General features: G+C 48.3%; 1 protein-coding gene across 3 annotated transcripts in view; it reads right to left on the bottom strand.

The window, feature by feature from the left end:
• LOC148453795 (trifunctional purine biosynthetic protein adenosine-3-like) overlaps positions 1-18,297 on the bottom strand; it is a 74,196-nt gene that overhangs the window by 44,329 nt on the left and 11,570 nt on the right. For all 3 annotated transcript variants that reach the window (XM_088461706.1, XM_088461707.1, XM_088461708.1), the window contains 6 exons: positions 16,260-16,355; positions 11,172-11,346; positions 6,805-6,916; positions 5,622-5,690; positions 2,553-2,666; positions 1,131-1,218 (listed from right to left, as the gene is read on the bottom strand). In XM_088461706.1, coding sequence (XP_088317832.1) covers positions 1,131-1,218; positions 2,553-2,666; positions 5,622-5,690; positions 6,805-6,916; positions 11,172-11,346; positions 16,260-16,355 — 654 coding nt within the window. The remainder of the gene's footprint in view (positions 1-1,130; positions 1,219-2,552; positions 2,667-5,621; positions 5,691-6,804; positions 6,917-11,171; positions 11,347-16,259; positions 16,356-18,297) is intronic.

Below are 18,297 nucleotides of genomic sequence, written 5' to 3'. Positions count from 1 at the left end.
TGCCCATTATGCAATGCCCCCTGTAGCTGTGCCCATTATGCAATGCCCCCAGTAGTTGTGCCCCTTATGCAATGCCCCCTGTAGTTGTGCCCATTAAGCAATGCCCCCAGTAGTTGTGGCCCTTATGCAATACCCCGTGTAGCTGTGCCCATTATGCAATGTCCCCCAGTAGTTGTGCCCCTTCTGCAATGCTCCCTGTAGTCGTGCCCCCTAAGGGTATTGCCCCCAGTACTAGCTCCCCCTCCCCGCCCCCACACCCCTATGAAGAAGCTTGTCCTCATGCTGGCACTGCTCCATGCCGTCAGGGCTCTAACTGGATCCAGCAGGTGCGCGGGCTCCTCACATCATGACGTCAACCGCGCACTGCATCGCTGGGAACGCTGGCCTCTGAAACGATCAGAGGCTTCTTTAGATCACTTCAGAGACCAGCAGTCTCAGTACTAGTGGGGGTCTGTCGAACCGCGACCCGGGGAGCCACATCGGAAAATCAAAAAAGCTGCATGTCGCCCACCCCTGCAATACAGGATCAGATGAGTCCAATCTCCATTCAACTCGGTATCAGGCTCTCAGGGCTGATGGTTAGCGCACAACTCCAATGTTATGAGGTCTGCACATGTGCAGAAAGGGTGCTGCAATCTCACTTGCAGATCCCCCTCCCCCAAGCTGCAGCATGATGCCACAGGATGACTGACATACTGCGTCATTTGGGGGCAGAGCGGGGGCGCGGCTGGCAGATATCCTGGCCTCGCAAGTGACCAGGACCCCGTCAGGCTGCGGTAAGCCTCAGCGTCCACACCATAGCGACCGAGGGTGATCCCAAGCTGCAATCTGGGTCACAGCGCCACCAAGGAGGAATCTGTTCCCTGCAAACCCCTCCTGCTGCATTAGTATGGTAGATGAATGGAATGACACAGCCGCTTGTGTGCTGCTCTGCGATTCTGTCCATCTCTGAATCAGGCCCTAAATGCACTCACCTCTATTCCCAAACCACTGCTCAGTTTAACCTTAATTATGGATTAAATAACACCTGAGGGTGGAAGGTCGTCAAACCTATTGTTGTTACATGTGTCTCTTTTATTGCAGATAGTATATCAAACACTAATTAGGAAGGATACAGACTAATACATTACCTGTGTAATTCCAGCCCTCCTGCCGCAGAGCGTCTCCGGCTTTTTGGAGAATTCCATCGTGAATCATCTTGGAAACGTTATCCGACATCTGCCAAACAGAGTTTATTCCAATTTATTCCAGTACATACATACAAAGTAGAATCACAATACTATACCGACAATAATGCATGGTGTATATATTATATATATATATATATATATATATATATATTACCAGTTATTTATCATCAGTCTCTGCCCCAGTAGAGCTTACAATCTATGGCCCTCATTCAGAGGCGGTCGCAAGAAGCGAACGCTCGTTCTGAATGAGGGCGGCCGCTTGTATTTTTTAGTGCGGCCTACTGGTCGCTAGCTAAGCTGTGGGTTACCACCCACAGCTTTAGCAACCGACCAGGTTGATGGTCGCGATGGTCAAGAACATCGCGACCATCGGGGCTTGCGACGAGACCCTAAGGTTGGGTCTCAGCAACCGCAAGCCCCAGGGAGCTTCCTGCTCTGATCGAGCAGGAAGCTCCCCACTGACATCACTGCTGATGTCAGTGCGGCCGCCCACAAAACGGCAGGCATTGTGTAGCCACCCCCCCGCCCCACCTACAAAACGGGGTGAGCTGTTGATCAACATCGACAGCCGCCCCTTTTGTAGCGAGCTCTCTCCCCTTTTGTAGTTCCTCTCTCGCTCCGGGGCTTGCGCACGCGCAGTGTGGCCGCTGCGCGTGCGCAGGGCCTTAACATCGACCCAGTTGTGAGCGCTCAGCGCTTGCGACCGGGTCTGAATGAGACCGTTCCCTTTCACTTGTACTCACGCATACACACATCGGGGTTATTTTTTGTTGGGGGCCAGTATACTGCCAATATATTTTAGGAGTGTAAGAGGAAACCAAAGTACCCAGAGGAAACCCATGCAAGAGTGAGGAGAACATAAGGACTCCACACAGTTAGGGCCGTAGTGGGAATCTAACCCAAGATATCAGTGCTGTGAGGCAGTGATGCTATCCACTACATCAGCCGTGCTGCCCAAATGTGCTTCCCGACTAGAGAGAAATATCCTAGAGAAGCTGTAGGAAGCCTTTTGTTAGGGATTAGTGTAGTGAGAAAGTGTTGCGGACGTTTTGTCATATTGTATTATCCTGTAAGAATTAAATATGGCCCATGTACAGGTGTAAGCGTAAAACTTTAGTGAGGTGAATTAATACGGTGTAATAAATGGGAACCATCCCAGTGACTCACAGCATTTACACTGATGGCTTTTCAGTCATCACTGGTGGCCATGAGTGGTAGTCGGCGTGGATGGACAGTTCCGGGGCACTCTAACCCCCCCACTACTAAACATGCCAGAGAAGCAATATCTGTTGGATACCCATCTGCTGCACTGCAATAAAGGTGATGTAATGGTGATTACCTGTGCATTGCCTGCCCCATTACCTGGGTGGTTCCTGAAGATGTAAGTAGTGGAACTTCATTTAAATCAACACAACGCTTCTGGATGTGCAGAAAAGGCATAGGGACGAGTGTAATTCCATCAGTGACACATAGGCACTATAAAGAACATTAAAATACCGTAGTGATACATTGGAAATGTCTGTGTAAAACAAGCTATTTAAATTCACTCAATCTGAGAACTACACCTAATAGCTAGTACACTACACCCAGGTGCATATGTGTGAGAGAAGCTTCTGCTGCTGTCCATCTATACAACGGGCCAGAAAGTGACCATGTTACAGCATTATCTATACTATTACTTGGCCAACAATGTAACAGCTATCTATCAACACAGAGTCACAAATGCCTAATTACAATAGTACACTGGGTCCTAGAATGACTCCTCTTACTTGCTGACATTTGATAAATAGAATCTTAAGAACATAGGACCTCATTCAGAGCCGGTCGAAGCGGCCGCACGGTCGTACGCCACCGATGCTCGCTATACTGCGCATGCGTAAAGTTCGCAATGCGCGTGCGCAAACTTGCCACTACGATCAGAAATTTCTCTCTCCTTGAACACAGCCAGGTCGGTAGTTTGAGTGACAGATGGAGGCGTTTGTGGGTGGTAACAGGGGAAGGTGCTTGAAAACGGGGGAATGGAGATCCGAACGCAGGCGTGCCTCATTATGCGAACAGCGTTTTATGGGAGTGCATACGGATTATGGGAGTGCATAATTAACAAAGTAGCGTCATGGCACATGTGACATGGGTGGTTTTTACACTGACATGATCGTAGAGCTTAAGAGAGGGTATGGTCAACCTTAAGCTCTACGACCAGTGCCGATGGTTCCCGATGGTCTCGATTAATCCTTATATGCCCGGAGATGACGTGCAATGCGTACGAGAAGGGGGCGTATTTTTCAGTCTTCCGACCGCTTCCTCCCCTTGGTCGGCCAACTACCGATCCGAACTTAGGGACGCAACTTGCGAGGGAATCATTTGAATATCCGGCCCCTTTTTCCGTACGACCGTGCGGCCGCTTCGGCCGAGTCTGAATGAGGTCCATATACTCTCCCTAGCAACATCTGTAATAAGTAAAACAATCAGTACCGGCCAGTTTGTTTCCATGGTTACAGGTGGCACTAAGGAAGGTCTAGTATACTCAACCTCCCAAATGGCAGCAACAGAGGGCCTGATTCAGAGCCGCTCGTAAGCGGCCGCTCGTTCGTTCCGAGCGATGTTTGCACAACTGCGCATGCGTACGGATCGTAATACGCATGCGCGAACCAGTCAGTGCGGCCGAAAATCGTTTGTTCGCTAAATAGCGAATGCCTGCTATTTTGAGTGACAGGATGAGGCGTTTGTGGGTGGTAACAGGGGAAGGTGCTTGAAAACGGGAAGTGGAGATCCGAACGCAGGCGTGCTTAAAGGTCAAAACGGGCGTTTTATGGGTGTGCATAATTAATACAGCAGCGTCAATGACCACGTCACTGGGTTATTTTATAGTCAGAACTGCTCGCAAGATTGCGGTAGGAAAAACCAACCACAAGAATAGCGAGCAGTTCATACGCTGGTCGATGTACTCGATTAATCTAATAAATAACGGACATGACGTAGGATGCGAGTGGTCAGGGGGCGTAGTTTTCCAAAAAACGACCGCATGTTTGGTTCGCCCGTTCAGACCTAGAGGCGTGAACAGACCGCAAAGAGCGAACGGTTCATTTGAATAGCCACCCCTTTTTTCTGAACGAGTGAGCGCAAATAGCGTCTGGCTCTGAATGAGGTCAAGAGTCTTCAGTAGGGGATTTCAGGCAAAAAGTTTCAGGAGTTATCCTAGTAACTAGTAGAACCCAGCATGATTATTTTAATTAGGTAATGTGATTTATTGATATTACTCTTTTATATTATTACATATCTGTATTCTTAATAGTTTCCTAAATTATTTTTTATGCACCAAGAATATGTTTGCGCAATCTATGGGTCATAGGGCGTGATCCAGAGGTGGACGCCGCTGCGTCCGTACTTGTTTGTGGAGGTGCGGGAGCGAAAATATGCAAATGCTAGTTTCAGCCTTTACCAGGTGCTCTAGCGTGCGCCCGATTGTGCAATCACTGAGATGCCCACTATCAGCATCTCTGCTTGCCGCTACACCGCCGGTGATTTTCGATATGCCACCATCAGCGCACCATCGACAAATGCACCTGCCCTATGTCTGGTGATGTTCACCTGTATGAACATGGCCTCTGTGTATGTGGTCGTGTGCCTGCAAATGCTTTCATTGAGACGCCCACGATACTCCCATATACGCCTGTGAAACCTATTTTTTTGTGTTTACTTCAGACCTCCTCCCAGTCACCGCCTCTCACTTTGACGCTGGATTTCTGCTATCGTCTGACCCATTGCAAGAGCGCCTCTGTGTGTACACTTAGGGTAATGCATGCGCAGGTGGGGATTTATTTTTTTATGTGCAGTAGCAAATAATTGCTCAACTCATACTGTACTTGCCAACATTCAGCTCCCTCCTTCCGGTGAGGGGCAGCCAGGCTTCTACAGCAAGGGGGGTGACGCGGCAATAGGGGTGCGTGGCAAGGAGACGATGTAATATTGGGGGCGGAAAAGGGGCATGACCGCGCGGTTGTGTCATTGTGGCCCCGCCCTCTCTTCACAATGCCGAGATTAACGGCATTGTGAAGAAAGGGGCGGGCCCACGAGGACGTGATTCAGCGCAAATCACGCCATCACCCCATCCCCCCGCTGTGGCCGGGAGGGACACCCGATATTCGGGAGCCTCCCGACCTTCCCGGGAGAGTAGGCATGTATGGCTCAACTATACATCGGCATTGTATGAGATTTAGAATCAGTGCGGGTTTTTAGAAGTGGAGATGTTGCCCATAGCAACCAATCAGATTCTAGCTATTTTCTTCTATAAGGTACTCGATAAATGTTAAGTAGATTCTGACTGGTTGCTATGGGCAACATCTCCACTTCTAAAAACCCGCACTTTAGTAAATATACTCCTTAGTGTTAATAGATCCTGGTAAATTACACTGAAACCGTATTTAAACTTACATAGTATTCCTCCCCTTCCAGACGCTCTTCAACAATTAACATTGCGGTTGATTGTCCGAAAGCCCAGTCCTGTGAGAAATACTTATGTTTAGTTACATTAAACAAAATGTTGATGCAAATTTTTCTCAAAACTGCTAATAAGTTAATGGTTGAATAACCTAATGAACAGTGTGCCTGATTCAGACCCGCTCGCAAGCGATATGCGCTCGCAAGCGGGTCAATGGTGGCCGGCTCCGTCGTGCGCATGTGAGAGACCCGGATAGCGACGGGCAAACCGTCGTTCCGGGTCTCGTACCAAAGGGGGCGTGCTGTCGATGTTGAGTGACAGCACGCCCCCTTTGGTGGGTGTGCCGGAGGCGTGGCTACCCAGACGGAGGCGTTCCCAAGGGATGTCAGTGGGAGTGTTTTCGGCTCTATTTGAGCCGAAAGCACTCTAGGGCTTGCGGCAACGAGACCCTACCACAAGGGTTTCGTCGCAAGCCCAATGGTCGCGATGGTCTTGACCATCGCGACCATCTTCCTGGCCGCTCGCTATAGCTGTGGCCAGGAGGCCGCTGTAAAAATCAAGAAGGACAGCCCTGATTCAGAGCGAGCGCTCTGTCAGAGCGTCCGGCTCTGAATCAGGGAAAGTGAACACTGAAGTGAAGTGAAGGTGAACAGAGAGTAGCTCACAAGTGGATAGGTTAGAAACAACTTCTATATCTACTAACTTTTCCTTAGCGGTTAAAATCAACATACAGTATATACAATTATACATTAACAATAATTTTCGATGTACCAATGATTTTGTTTACTGTGTGTAACTTTTTAATGTTAGTGTTCATGTCTGCTGCGATTGGGGTGTAATACATCAAAACTATCCAGTATGTCATACAGTAAGATGTGATAAAATGATCAAGTAGTGATGTCACCATCTATGGATTATAACTTGCTAAACTGTGAGAAGTGGCAAAACCTTTACTGTATTCAGCATTAGGGTCATCAGTATATAACCACCCTTGCTGTAGACCATGATAATGGAAATAACCCCAGCTATAGGTGACTACATGTGTATGATTTTTAGATGGTCATGAAGGGTTAACAACCATATAACCCAATATTGATCATTATTTGTTAAACAATATGTTCCCCTTCGTATTATAATTTCACCCCAATTTGATTAATATATATTTGTCGAACTTACTTGTGTCAGGTGCTGGACAGCTCTACAAGTCTCATCTCTATCCCTGGTGACGTGCACGCCTCGGCCAGATGTAACGCTGCTGGCCTTTACTACCAGTGCCGGAAAGTCTGCACTTTATCAAGGAAAGAGCAAGATCACAAAACCATCTGTTTACCAGCAACAGTTTTGCAGCTTATGCACAAGATCCATTCATGACAATATCTGTATTTGTGCGATTACTTGACCATTCTAACTGCCAGCACCAACAAGCTGAGAGCCTGATTCAGCAAGGAACGCACGGATGCAGACGCACGCAATCGGTCGATGGTATTGCTCTGCGCATGCGTTGGAGTGTGCGTGCGCGAACCGGCCAGTGAGATGGAGTATGCATACGCAGGGAGTCCGCAGCCCCAGGGACAGTGATTGACAGGAAGTGCCGTTTGTGGGTGGTGGCGGGGGAGTGGTCGGGCAAATGCAGGCATGCCGATGCGTCTGGACGGCATTTCAGGGGCGTGCATAATTAAGCCCTTGCGGCAGCGGACGTAGCCTGAGGTCTAGTTGCACGCAGGAAGTCTCGCTATGTCTGCGGGAGGGTCAGGTCGACCACTATTGTGCGTATGGGTCCGATGGTTTTCGATGTTACCGATGTTTCTGCTGCCTTGCCAGGTTTAGAGGACGCACGTAAAGGGAAGTGGGTGGTATTGTGTAGTGCTGGGCGTCTGCTTATTCTGCTGCGATTGCCGTGCGTATGCATTCATTAGCATATTCTCACAGCGGCCGGGTGCGTGTGTCTGCATCCGTGTATTCCTTGCTGAATCAGGCCCTGATCAATATTTTTCGCCTAAATTCGCAATGTGATAATTAATATTTTCACACACATTTACTAATATGCTGATGCCAGGAGATGGGCTCCTATAAGAGCTAGAAGCAGAGTAATAGCTTTTGGCCAGTGCATGCGTCAGTGGGTGATGGCGGCAGGGTTGTCTTAACAGCAGTGTGGGCCCTGGGCAAAGCAATGCACTTGGGCCCCTACCCACCCATTCATGTAAATGGTCAATAAAATTAAACCCTCCTGCATGCCTATCAGACCTCCCACACATGCAGAGAGACTCAGGACCTCATTCAGAGTCGTCGTTGCGGCCGCTCGGTCGTAAGGTAAAAGGGGCCGGATATGCAAATGAAGCGCTCGCAAGTTGCGCCGTTAAGTTGGGATCGTTAGCTGGACGAGCGAGGGGAGGATGCGGCCGGAAGACTAAAAATAAATATGCCCCCTTCGTATTCGCAATACACGTCATCTCCGGGCATATAAGGATTAATCGAGACCATCGGGAACCATCGGAGCTGGTCGTAGAGCTTAAGGTAGACCATACCCTCTCTTAAGCACTACGATCTGGTCAGTGTACAAACCACCCATGTCACGTGTGCCATGATGCTACTTTGTTAATTATGCACTCCCATAAAACGCTGTTTGCATAGTCAGGCACGCCTGCGTCCGGATCTCCACTCCCCCGTTCACAAGCACCTTCCCGTTACCACCCACAAACGCCTCATCCTGTCACTCAAACTAACGACCTGGCCAAGTTGAAGGAGAGAGAAATTTCTGATCGTACTAGCTAGTTTGCGCACGAGCATTGCGAATTTTACGCATGCGCAGTTTAGCGAACATCGGTGGCGTACGACCGAGTGGTCGCAACGACCGACTCTGAATGAGGTCCTCTGTCTGACTGGTCTGAAGCCGGCGGATGAAGTGAAACTGGGACTGAGGTGAGTACTCGTCACAGGGGTGATGGTGTGGGGGAGGTTAGATCGGAATACAGTGCACCGGCGGCTGTCTTATAATAATATCACAAATTTACCAACTGGCCACGGCTGCAGGCAGGCGGGTTGGTGGACCCCTACAAGCTTCAGGCCTTTGGGCAACTACCCAACAAGCCCAATGGAACAGATGGCCCTGGATTGGGGAGAGGGATCCTCTCCAAATGAATCTGCGGTAAGTAGCCCATAGACTACTATAGAGTAACGCCATCTGCAGATGGCATTAGCTGCCTCGGCCAAGCTTGGTAAATCCGGCTGCATAGACACCCATGGAGGCTGCTTTGAGATCAAAAATGGAGGGGGCGCGGCAGATATAGGAAATATCTGCTGTGGTCCCGCCATGGTAAATCCAGGGGGTCCTTAATACTTGCAGGTACAGTTCCCTAAAAACAGGTGTCTTCGGAAGATATTCCACAAATATTGTTTAATAAACAGGAAAGGAATACACTAAATACAATAAGCTGCTCAAACACTGGTGTAATTCTCCCCTATAATGCACCGTATGGTATCATGGTACAGTAGTACATTGGCGGAAACGGAGGGTTTGGGGGAAATGGAGGGCCAAGCAATGCCAGGTTGTCCCTTCCCCTCGGAGGCCCATGATAACCTGCCTCTGCTCTCAAAACAGAAGTGTGGACGCCTCCCCAGGGCAGATAAAGACCAGAGATGTGCGCAGACCCCCATGTTTTGGTTCTAACTCATCATTGTGCTTTGTTTTGGTAAAACCACCCTAAAGTGTTCTGGTTCGGTTTTGGACTTCTCTAAAAATGGATAAAAACAGCTAAAATTGTAACCTTTAGTGGTAAAAAGGTGGGCTACAAAATCATGTAACTTGGATCTGTTTATGGCCCTCATTCAGAGCCGTACGCTCTGAGCAGAGCGCACGCTCTGAATGAGGGCCGCCCTCCATAAAAATGGAGCGTCCTCCTGGACGCTCATATAGCAGTGGGTCACCACCCACAGCCTATACGAGCGTGCAGTTTGATGGCCGCGATGGTCGTGACCATCGCGACCATCGAAACTGAGAGCCGGAGCCTGCGGTTGAGGTTTTCAACCGCAAGCTCCGGAGTGATTTTGGCTCTATCAGAGCCAAAATCACTCCCACTGACATCACTAGTGATGTCAGTGGGCCGGCTTCTGACGGGAGGCGTTCCCTTGGGAACGCCCCCGTCAGGGAGGCACGCCCCCGGCACGCCCACCAAAGGGGGCGTGCTGTCAATCAACATCGACAGCACACCCCCTTTGATCAGACACAACGAGCGAAGGACTTTCCTTCGCTCGTCGCGTCTGGCGCATGCGCACGACGGAGCTCCCTCCGTCGTGCACATGCTCAGTGCAGAACATCGACCCACTTGCGAGCGGACAGCCGCTCGCGAGTGGGTCTGAATCAGGGCCTATGTTCCTATAGTATTATTAACATCGACAACATTCATTTCCTTTCATTTCCAGTCAATATTAACTACCTCACAGCACCTGAAATCATGAGGGAGAGTCTCCAATGCAATTCAAAACATGCAAGATCCAGTTTTTAGATCCGAGTTACTAACTTGGCAAGAAGACGTGAGCCGGGACTCAGTTCCACACGGAACACCAAAGTTCGGGTGTGTTCAGCAAAACCGAACTGTTCATCTCTGATAAATACACTGTGGGTGCATTCCTCGGCACATGCTCAGGAGAGGGCAGTGTTCTCACTTCTGAGGGGTTGTGTACGCGATCATGGCGCTGATAATGCAGGTGGTCAAAATCCAGGCAACGAAATCCCGATGGTGGAAATCCCGACACATGCAGGTAAGTATTCAAACCCTTCCCCTAACTCTACCCCTAACCCTAACCGTCAACCCCCTCCAAAGCCTAACCCTCCCCTCCCACAGCCTAATCCTAACCCTCCCCCTAGTGCCTAAGCATAATCCTCCCTCCCCCTAACCCTAAACCTAAGCCTCCCCTAACACCCACCGTCGGGATCGCAGCCGTCGGGATTCCGGTGCGGTGATTCTGATTGCCGGCATTGTGTGCGCCAAGATGCAGACTACCTCCTCTTCTGAGAGCAGCGTTATGGGGCTAGTGTTACCTACTCTGCCACCACTCCCTGCAACTGCTATTATTGGAGTTGCTACCAGAACACAGATTAGTGAAATGTGTTGGGATTTCTCTGGTGTTGTGAGGAGTGTGTGTCTGTGTAGGGTAATGTCATATGTAGGAGTACAGACAGTTATGTACTCAGCCATTCCGTCTATCGTGTAACTACCAGTGACACGTGTGGTGAGGTCAATGGCTGGGGAGGCACGCATGTATAAAAAAAACAGATTTTATTTCAAAACTCTCGAGCATGACAGGGAGTATGACAGGGGCGGCTCTGTCTACCCTGATTGTACGTCCCTGGTAATGACGATAGTATTGTGTCTATACAAACCGCTAGACGTGTTTCCTCAGTGTAAACATTTCCCTGTGCCCCCCCTGCTGAATTATTCCTTTATCATGTATGGCGGCATCACATGAGCTTGTGGTTACTTCATTGGTTAGTGAATAGTTACAGTACTTTGTCTATAGCTATGTAGCAAACACCAGCATCTTACTAGGTAATGAAGCTGCAGGCTTTGTGAGGGTCAGTGAAAGACTTCCATCTTGCAGTCGGGATGCCGTGCCTGTGCATAAAATCTTTGGCGATAGTCCTGTTAGCCTGCAGTTGAGCTGCCTTCGCAGTTGGGCCAAAGCACCTCACTCCAGATCCTGACAGATCATCGATGAGTCCTTGAAGATAAAAACAAAGTATAAACATCATGGGCCTGATTCTGAGTTGCACGCAATGCCAATGTTCTTATAGTTCAGCCATTATTTGCAAGTGCACATACGATAAAAACTCTGACAAATCCTATGGTGCATGCATTACACATAGGGTCTCATTCAGACCGGCTCGCAAGCGCCTGAGCGCTCGCAAGCGGGTCGATGTTGGGCTCTGAGCACGTGCAGCGGCCGCACATGCGTGTGCGCAAGCCCCGGAGCGAGAGAAAAATTCTCTCGCTCTGGGGCTCACTACAAAAGGGACGGCTGTCGATGTTGATCGACAGCTCGCCCCGTTTTGTAGGTGTGGCGGGGGGGTGGCTTCACAAACGGAGGCGTTCCCAAACGAACGCCTGCCGTTTGTGGGCGGCCCCACTGACATCACCAGTGATGTCAGTGGGAGAGCTTCCGGTTCTATTAGAGCCGGAAGCTCTCTGGGGCTTGCGGCAGACGAGACCCTACCACAAGGGTCTTGTCGCAAGCCCCGATGGTCGCGATGGTCTTGACCATCGCGACTATCAACCTGGCCGCTCGCTAAAGCTGTGGGTGGTCACCCACAGCTTAGCGAGCGGCCAGGAGGCCGGCTTTTTTTACAGATGCGGCCGCCCTCATTCAGAGAGAGCGCTCGCATTTTGCGAGCGGCTCTGAATGAGGTCCAGAGTGTACACACAGAGGTGCTGTTGCGCTCGGGTCAGATGGCATCAGAAATGTGGTGGAATAGTGATGAGCGGTGACTGGGAGGTGGCTAGTAGTGCAGACAACAATAGTCCTCTCAGTGGGCGTATTATGGGAGTGTCGTGGGCCTCTCAGTGAAAGTGGCTGCATTTACAGGCACACAGCCGCAAGCACTTGAGGATGGTCAGGCAGAGACACTGTACCTGACATAGGGCTGGTGCACGTTTCTGTAGATAGTGCTGCCATAGAGCTGGTGCACATTTATGTAGATAGTGCTGTCATAGAGCTGGTGGAAGTTTCTGTAGCTAGTGCTGCCATAGGGCTGGTGGGAGTTTCTGTAGATAGTGCTCCCATAGGGCTGGTGGGAGTTCTGTAGATAGTCCTGCCATAGGGCTGGTGCACATTTCTGTAGATAGTGCTGCCATAGGGCTGGTGCACATTTCTGTAGTGCTGCCATAGGGCTGGTGGGAGTTTCTGTAGCTTATGCTGTCATAGGGCTGGTGCACATTTCTTTAGATAGTACTGCCATACAGTAGAGCTGGTGCAAGCTTCTGTAGATAGTGCTGTCATAGGGCTGGTGCACATTTCTTTAGATAGTACTGCCATACAGTAGGGCTGGTGCAAGCTTCTGTAGATAGTGCTGCCATAGGGCTGGTGCACATTTCTGTAGTGCTGCCATAGGGCTGGTGGGAGTTTCTGTAGCTAATGCTGTCATAGGGCTGGTGCACATTTCTTTTTTTTTTTTTTTTTTCAACAAAATTTTTATTGAAGCATAATAAACATATGACAGAAAGTCAAACATAAGCACATAGATTTGTAGATAAAATGTTTTACAGAGAATTCCCTTACTTTACAATGGTAAACAAATAAAATAAAATATAATAAAATGAGATAAAACAAAATAGTGCGAGTCCGAGTCCCCAACACCAACTCCCATATCTAGATCATATAGCATTAAGGGAAATCGGGGGGTCTTGTTCGTTAACACGTGTCTCATACCAAAGTGTCTGTCTGAAACATTTCCATACCTGGTCTTTAATTGACTGAGGCAATGTGTCTATGTAACTTTCCCAGGTTTCAAAAAACTTCTCTGTGAATTTTTCTTTTTGTAGCGAGGCTCCCAACCATTCCATTCGGAAAATATTAAAAAGTTTTCCCAAGAATAAGGCTAGTGTAGGAGCATTGGGTTGCAGCCATATTTGTAAAATACATTTTTTTGCTACTGCCGATAGAATAACTAGTAGTTTTCTAACCCCTTGTGCCATTCTAGTGCCCATGGGCATAATACCGAATATTGCCCATTCAGGTGTTAGGGGTAAATAACTCACTAAGTGTCTGGTAATATAATTGCACATTTCTTTAGATAGTACTGCCATACAGTAGAGCTGGTGCAAGCTTCTGTAGATAGTGCTGTCATAGGGCTGGTGCACATTTCTTTAGATAGCACTGCCATACAGTAGGGCTAGTGCAAGCTTCTGTAGATAGTGCTGCCATAGGGCTGGTGCACATTTCTGTAGATAGTGCTGCCATAGGGATGGTGCACATTTCTATTTATAGTGCTGCCATAGGGCTGGTGCAAGTTTCTGTAGATAGTGCTGCCATAGAGCTGGTGCACATTTATGTAGATAGTGCTGCATTAGGGCTGGTGGGAGTTTCTGTAGCTAGTGCTCCTATAGGGCTGGTGGGAGTTTCTGTAGCTAGTGCTGCCATAGGGCTGGTGCACATTTCTGTAGATAGTGCTGCCATAGGACTGGTGAGAGTTTCTGTAGCTAATGCTGTCATAGGGCTGGTGCACATTTCTTTAGATAGTACTGCCATACAGTAGAGCTGGTGCAAGCTTATGTAGATAGTGCTGTCATAGGGCTGGTGCACATTTCTTTAGATAGTACTGCCATACAGTAGGGCTGGTGCAAGCTTCTGTAGATAGTGCTGCATTAGGGCTGGTGGGAGTTTCTGTAGCTAGTGCTCCTATAGGGCTGGTGGGAGTTTCTGTAGCTAGTGCTGCCATAGGGCTGGTGCACATTTATGTAGATAGTGCTGCATTAGGGCTGGTGGGAGTTTCTGTAGCTAGTGCTCCTATAGGGCTGGTGGGAGTTTCTGTAGCTAGTGCTGCCATAGAGCTGGTGCACATTTATGTAGATAGTGCTGCCATAGGGCTGGTGCATATTTCTATAGATAGTGCTGCCATAGGGCTGGTGCAAGTTTCTGTAGATAGTGCTGCCATAGAGCTGGTGCACATTTATGTAGATAGTGCTGCATTAGGGCTGGTGGGAGTTTCTGTAGATAGTGCTCCCATAGGGCTGGTGCACGTTTCAGTAGATATTGCTCCCATAGGGCTGGTGCATGTTTCTAGGGCTGTGGGAGTTTCTGTAGCTAGTGCTGCCATAGGGCTGGTGCACATTTCTTTAGATAGTGCTGTCATAGTGTTGGTGCACATTCCTGTAGATAGTGCTGACATCTGCGCTACTTTTTTAGTGAGTTTGTAAGTCAGATATTAACCCTTGTGCTACCTATTGGATTTTTAGCAGCACTCCTGATGTCTGCTTAACTGGTACAATATACAGTCAGGTGCATAAATATTGGGACATTGACAGAATTTTCATATTTTGGCCTCTATTCACCACCACAATGGCTTTGAAATGAAACAAACAAGATGTGCTTTAACTGCAGACTTTCAGTTTTAATTTGAGGGTAATTACATCCAAATCAGGTGAACGGTGTAGGAATTACAACGGTTTCTATATGTGAGTGTCGCCTTTTCTTCTTTGGTTATTATATATATATATATATATATATATATGTATATATTGGCCCTAATTCAATGTTACATGTAAACCCGATTGTTTGCATACAACTCTGATATTTAATGATCGGTGAAAGTGCAGGATCTGTACTGCAAATGTTCCAATCACTGACTATGACAGCTGTCGCAGTCCCCCATGATTGACATGCTGCGTGCGTTTAAGGGTGGGGATGGGACGGCGCGGCCTGCGTTCCCAGAATACTGATATGTGTCAGACCCATTTTCTGGGAGTGCCAAGGCTAGTGTTTGCTTCTGCCAGAGGTGGCCATTCTGAGTAAGATTAGGCAGCTGGCTGATGCTGCAAACATCGCAACCGATGGTCACAATGTTGATCCGATCCTGCGTCGGGTGCAGGCATTGGATATGAAATGCTGCCTGGAGGGGTCTTTTTCCTTCAGATGCCTCTTGCAGCATTAGCATATATGTACATAGCAGTGCTGTGTGCATAAGTGAACAACTCTGAATCAGGCCCAGTGAGTATCACGTCTTAATGTCCTTAGGCCCTGATTCAGAGGCGCTCGCAAAAAGCGAGCGCTCGCTCTGAATCAGGGCGGGCGCTTCTTTTTTTAGTTGCAGCCTTTTGGTCGCTCGCATAGCTGTGTGGGTTACCACCCACAGCTTATGCGAGCGGCCAGGTGATGGTCACAATGGTCAAGACCATCGTGACCAGCCGGCTTGCAACGAGACCCTTGCGGTAGGGTCTCGTTGCCGCAAGCCCCAGTGGACTTCCTGCTCTAATAAATAAATAAATAATGCGTGCACCTTTGCGTGACTCGCACTTTAGTAAATATACCCCCCCTGGTCAAAATCAGACCCGAGGGGGTATATTTACTGAAGTGCGGGTTTATATAAGTGGAGATGTTGTCCATAGCAACCAATCAGATTCTAGCTATTGTCTTCTAGAAGGTGCTAGCTAAGGGTGAGATTTAATAAAGCTTGGATAGAGATACAATTGGAGATAAATAGCATCAACCAATCATCTCCTAACTGTCATTTTTCAAACACAGCCTGTCAAGTGACAGTTAGGAGCTGATTGGTTGGTGCCATTTATCTCCAATTGTATCTCTCTACAAGCTTTATTAAATCTCCCCCTAAATGATTAGTAAAGTGTATCTATATAAGCGCCATCTTGTGGTGTCAAGATATATTGCAGCTTTTAACAAATAATTAGTAATTAGATAATTTGCAAATTAATATGCATATATAACAAGAGGGTTGGTCCAGTCTGATACACAATTCTATGATATGATAGTGCTGTGCTGGGCTCTGCAGAAATCAGAAGCTGAATTCCTCTAATAGCTATGCTGTCTACATCCTACACGTTTCCTAGAAAGATCTTAAGTTAAAGACAATAGAATCACTAGATTAGAAGTATTAATTATTATTATATAATCAATTATTTTACCAGCAGTGAGAAGAGAAACTGGGCTGATCACCACGAGGCCAATGTTATGGTCTTTGCAGAACTGCTTTAAGATGGTCGGATTACTGGTTAGCACAGCTGCGGTAAAGAAAACACAAGAAAGAATGAAAATGTCCCACTATTTATAGTTACACACCTTACAATTCTACATAAAGTACAACATAATCTGGCCAACGTTTGCTTTAGTGGGATTATTCTATAAAAGTGAAGAAGGGGTCAAATGTAATGAAATGTGGTCAGATGTTTTTTTAGATGTTAGTGTTTTTAAAATACACCTTATTCTAGAAAATGTTTTGTTGAAACGCCCTTAATTAAATTGTTGATAAGAGTTTTAAAACAAGAGATATGGTAAGAACTTACCTTTGTTATCTCTGTTTCTACGAAGTCCATAGGGTCCACAGGGTTGACCTTGGGGTATAGCTTGGATCTGGATCCACGGGCACCATACAGTTAAAGCTTTAGCTCCCAGGATGCACTTGGGTCCTCCTCTATACCCCGCCCCCGAGCCACAGGCACCTCAGTTGGTAAGTAGCCTAGGCCGAAGGAGGAGACTAAACAGAGAGAAGGAAGACTGGAACACACAAGAAACCATACTCACAGAAATGGGAGACGGAAATACCGGTGACCAGTACCACAGCCCATTTGAAGCCAGGTGCGTCAGGGCGGGCGCCCTGTGGACCCTATGGACTTCGTAGAAACAGAGATAACAAAGGTAAGTTCTTACCATATCTCTTGTTTTCTACTTCAGGGTCCATAGGGGGTCCACAGGGTTGACCTTGGGGATGTCCCAAAGCAGTTCAACTAAGGGCGGGGACGCTCCTGAGCAGAAAGGAGAATCCAGAAAGGAGAATCCTGTCCCAAAGCAGTTCAACTAAGGGCGGGGATGCTCCTGAGCAGAAAGGAGAAAGGAGGCAAAGGTGTCAAACGCATAAAACCTCAAAAATGTCTGAATTGAAGACCAAGTGGCTGCCTTGCACAGCTGAACAGCGGAGGCACCACGTCTAGCAGCCCAAGAAGGGCCTACAGACCGAGTGGAATGAGCCTTAACCGAGGCTGGAACAGGCAAACGTTCCTGTATATAAGCCTCCCTAATAACAGAACAAAGCCAACGGGCTAAAGTTTATTTGTTGGCAGGCCAACCCCTCTTATGGAAACCAAAGAGGATGAACAACGAATCGGACTTCCTAACAGAGGCCGTCCATTCAACATAAATTCTGAGAGTCCGGACCACGTCCAGCGAAGCCTCGCCAGCCGTAAGACCCGGAGCCTGAAAAGCAGGCACCACAAGTTCCTGATTTATGTGGAACTTAGAAACCACTTTAGGCAAAAACTCAGGAAGGGGGGGGATACAGCAAAGTGCCCCCAACTCGGATACCCTCCTGGCCGAAGCAAGAGCCAGGAGAAACACAGTCTTAAGTGTTAACCACTTGAGGTCAACCGACTCAAGAGGCTCAAAAGGAGGTCCCTGCAGGACCCGAAGAACCACCGCCAAGTCCCACGGAGCCACTGGAGGCACAAAGGGAGGCTGGATCCTCAGAACACCTTGGAACAAAGTGTGAACGTCAGGCAGTGTGGCAATCCTTCGTTGGAACCACACTGACAGGGCCGATACATAAACTTTTAGGGAAGCAAGCCGTAAGCCCAGGTCAAGACCTGACTGCAGAAATGCCAAAATCCTAGAAAACTCTGAACACCCGAGGGTCATAGCTTCTAGACTCGCACCACTGAAAGTAAGTGTGCCACACTCTGTGGTAAATCCGTGCAGAGGCAGGTTTACGTGCCCTAAGCATGGTACTGTTGACAGAGCTTGAAAAGCCCCGGGACCTTAAGACGGCTGTCTCAAGAGCCACGCCGTCAAAGACAGTCGACCCAGATCCGGGTAAAGGCAGGGACCCTGAGACAGTAGATCCCGACGTTGAGGCAGAAGGTACGGAGCGTCTACAGACAGGCCCATGAGATCGGAGTAACAAGGACGTCTGGGCCAAGCTGGAGCCACCAGCAGAAACGTGCCTCCGTCCTG

Source organism: Taudactylus pleione, unplaced genomic scaffold (assembly GCF_031769625.1).
Source record: "Taudactylus pleione unplaced genomic scaffold, aTauple2 ptg001086l, whole genome shotgun sequence".
In the NCBI taxonomy this organism is placed as follows: domain Eukaryota; kingdom Metazoa; phylum Chordata; class Amphibia; order Anura; family Myobatrachidae; genus Taudactylus; species Taudactylus pleione.
This window is presented reverse-complemented; position numbering and strand designations above follow the sequence as displayed.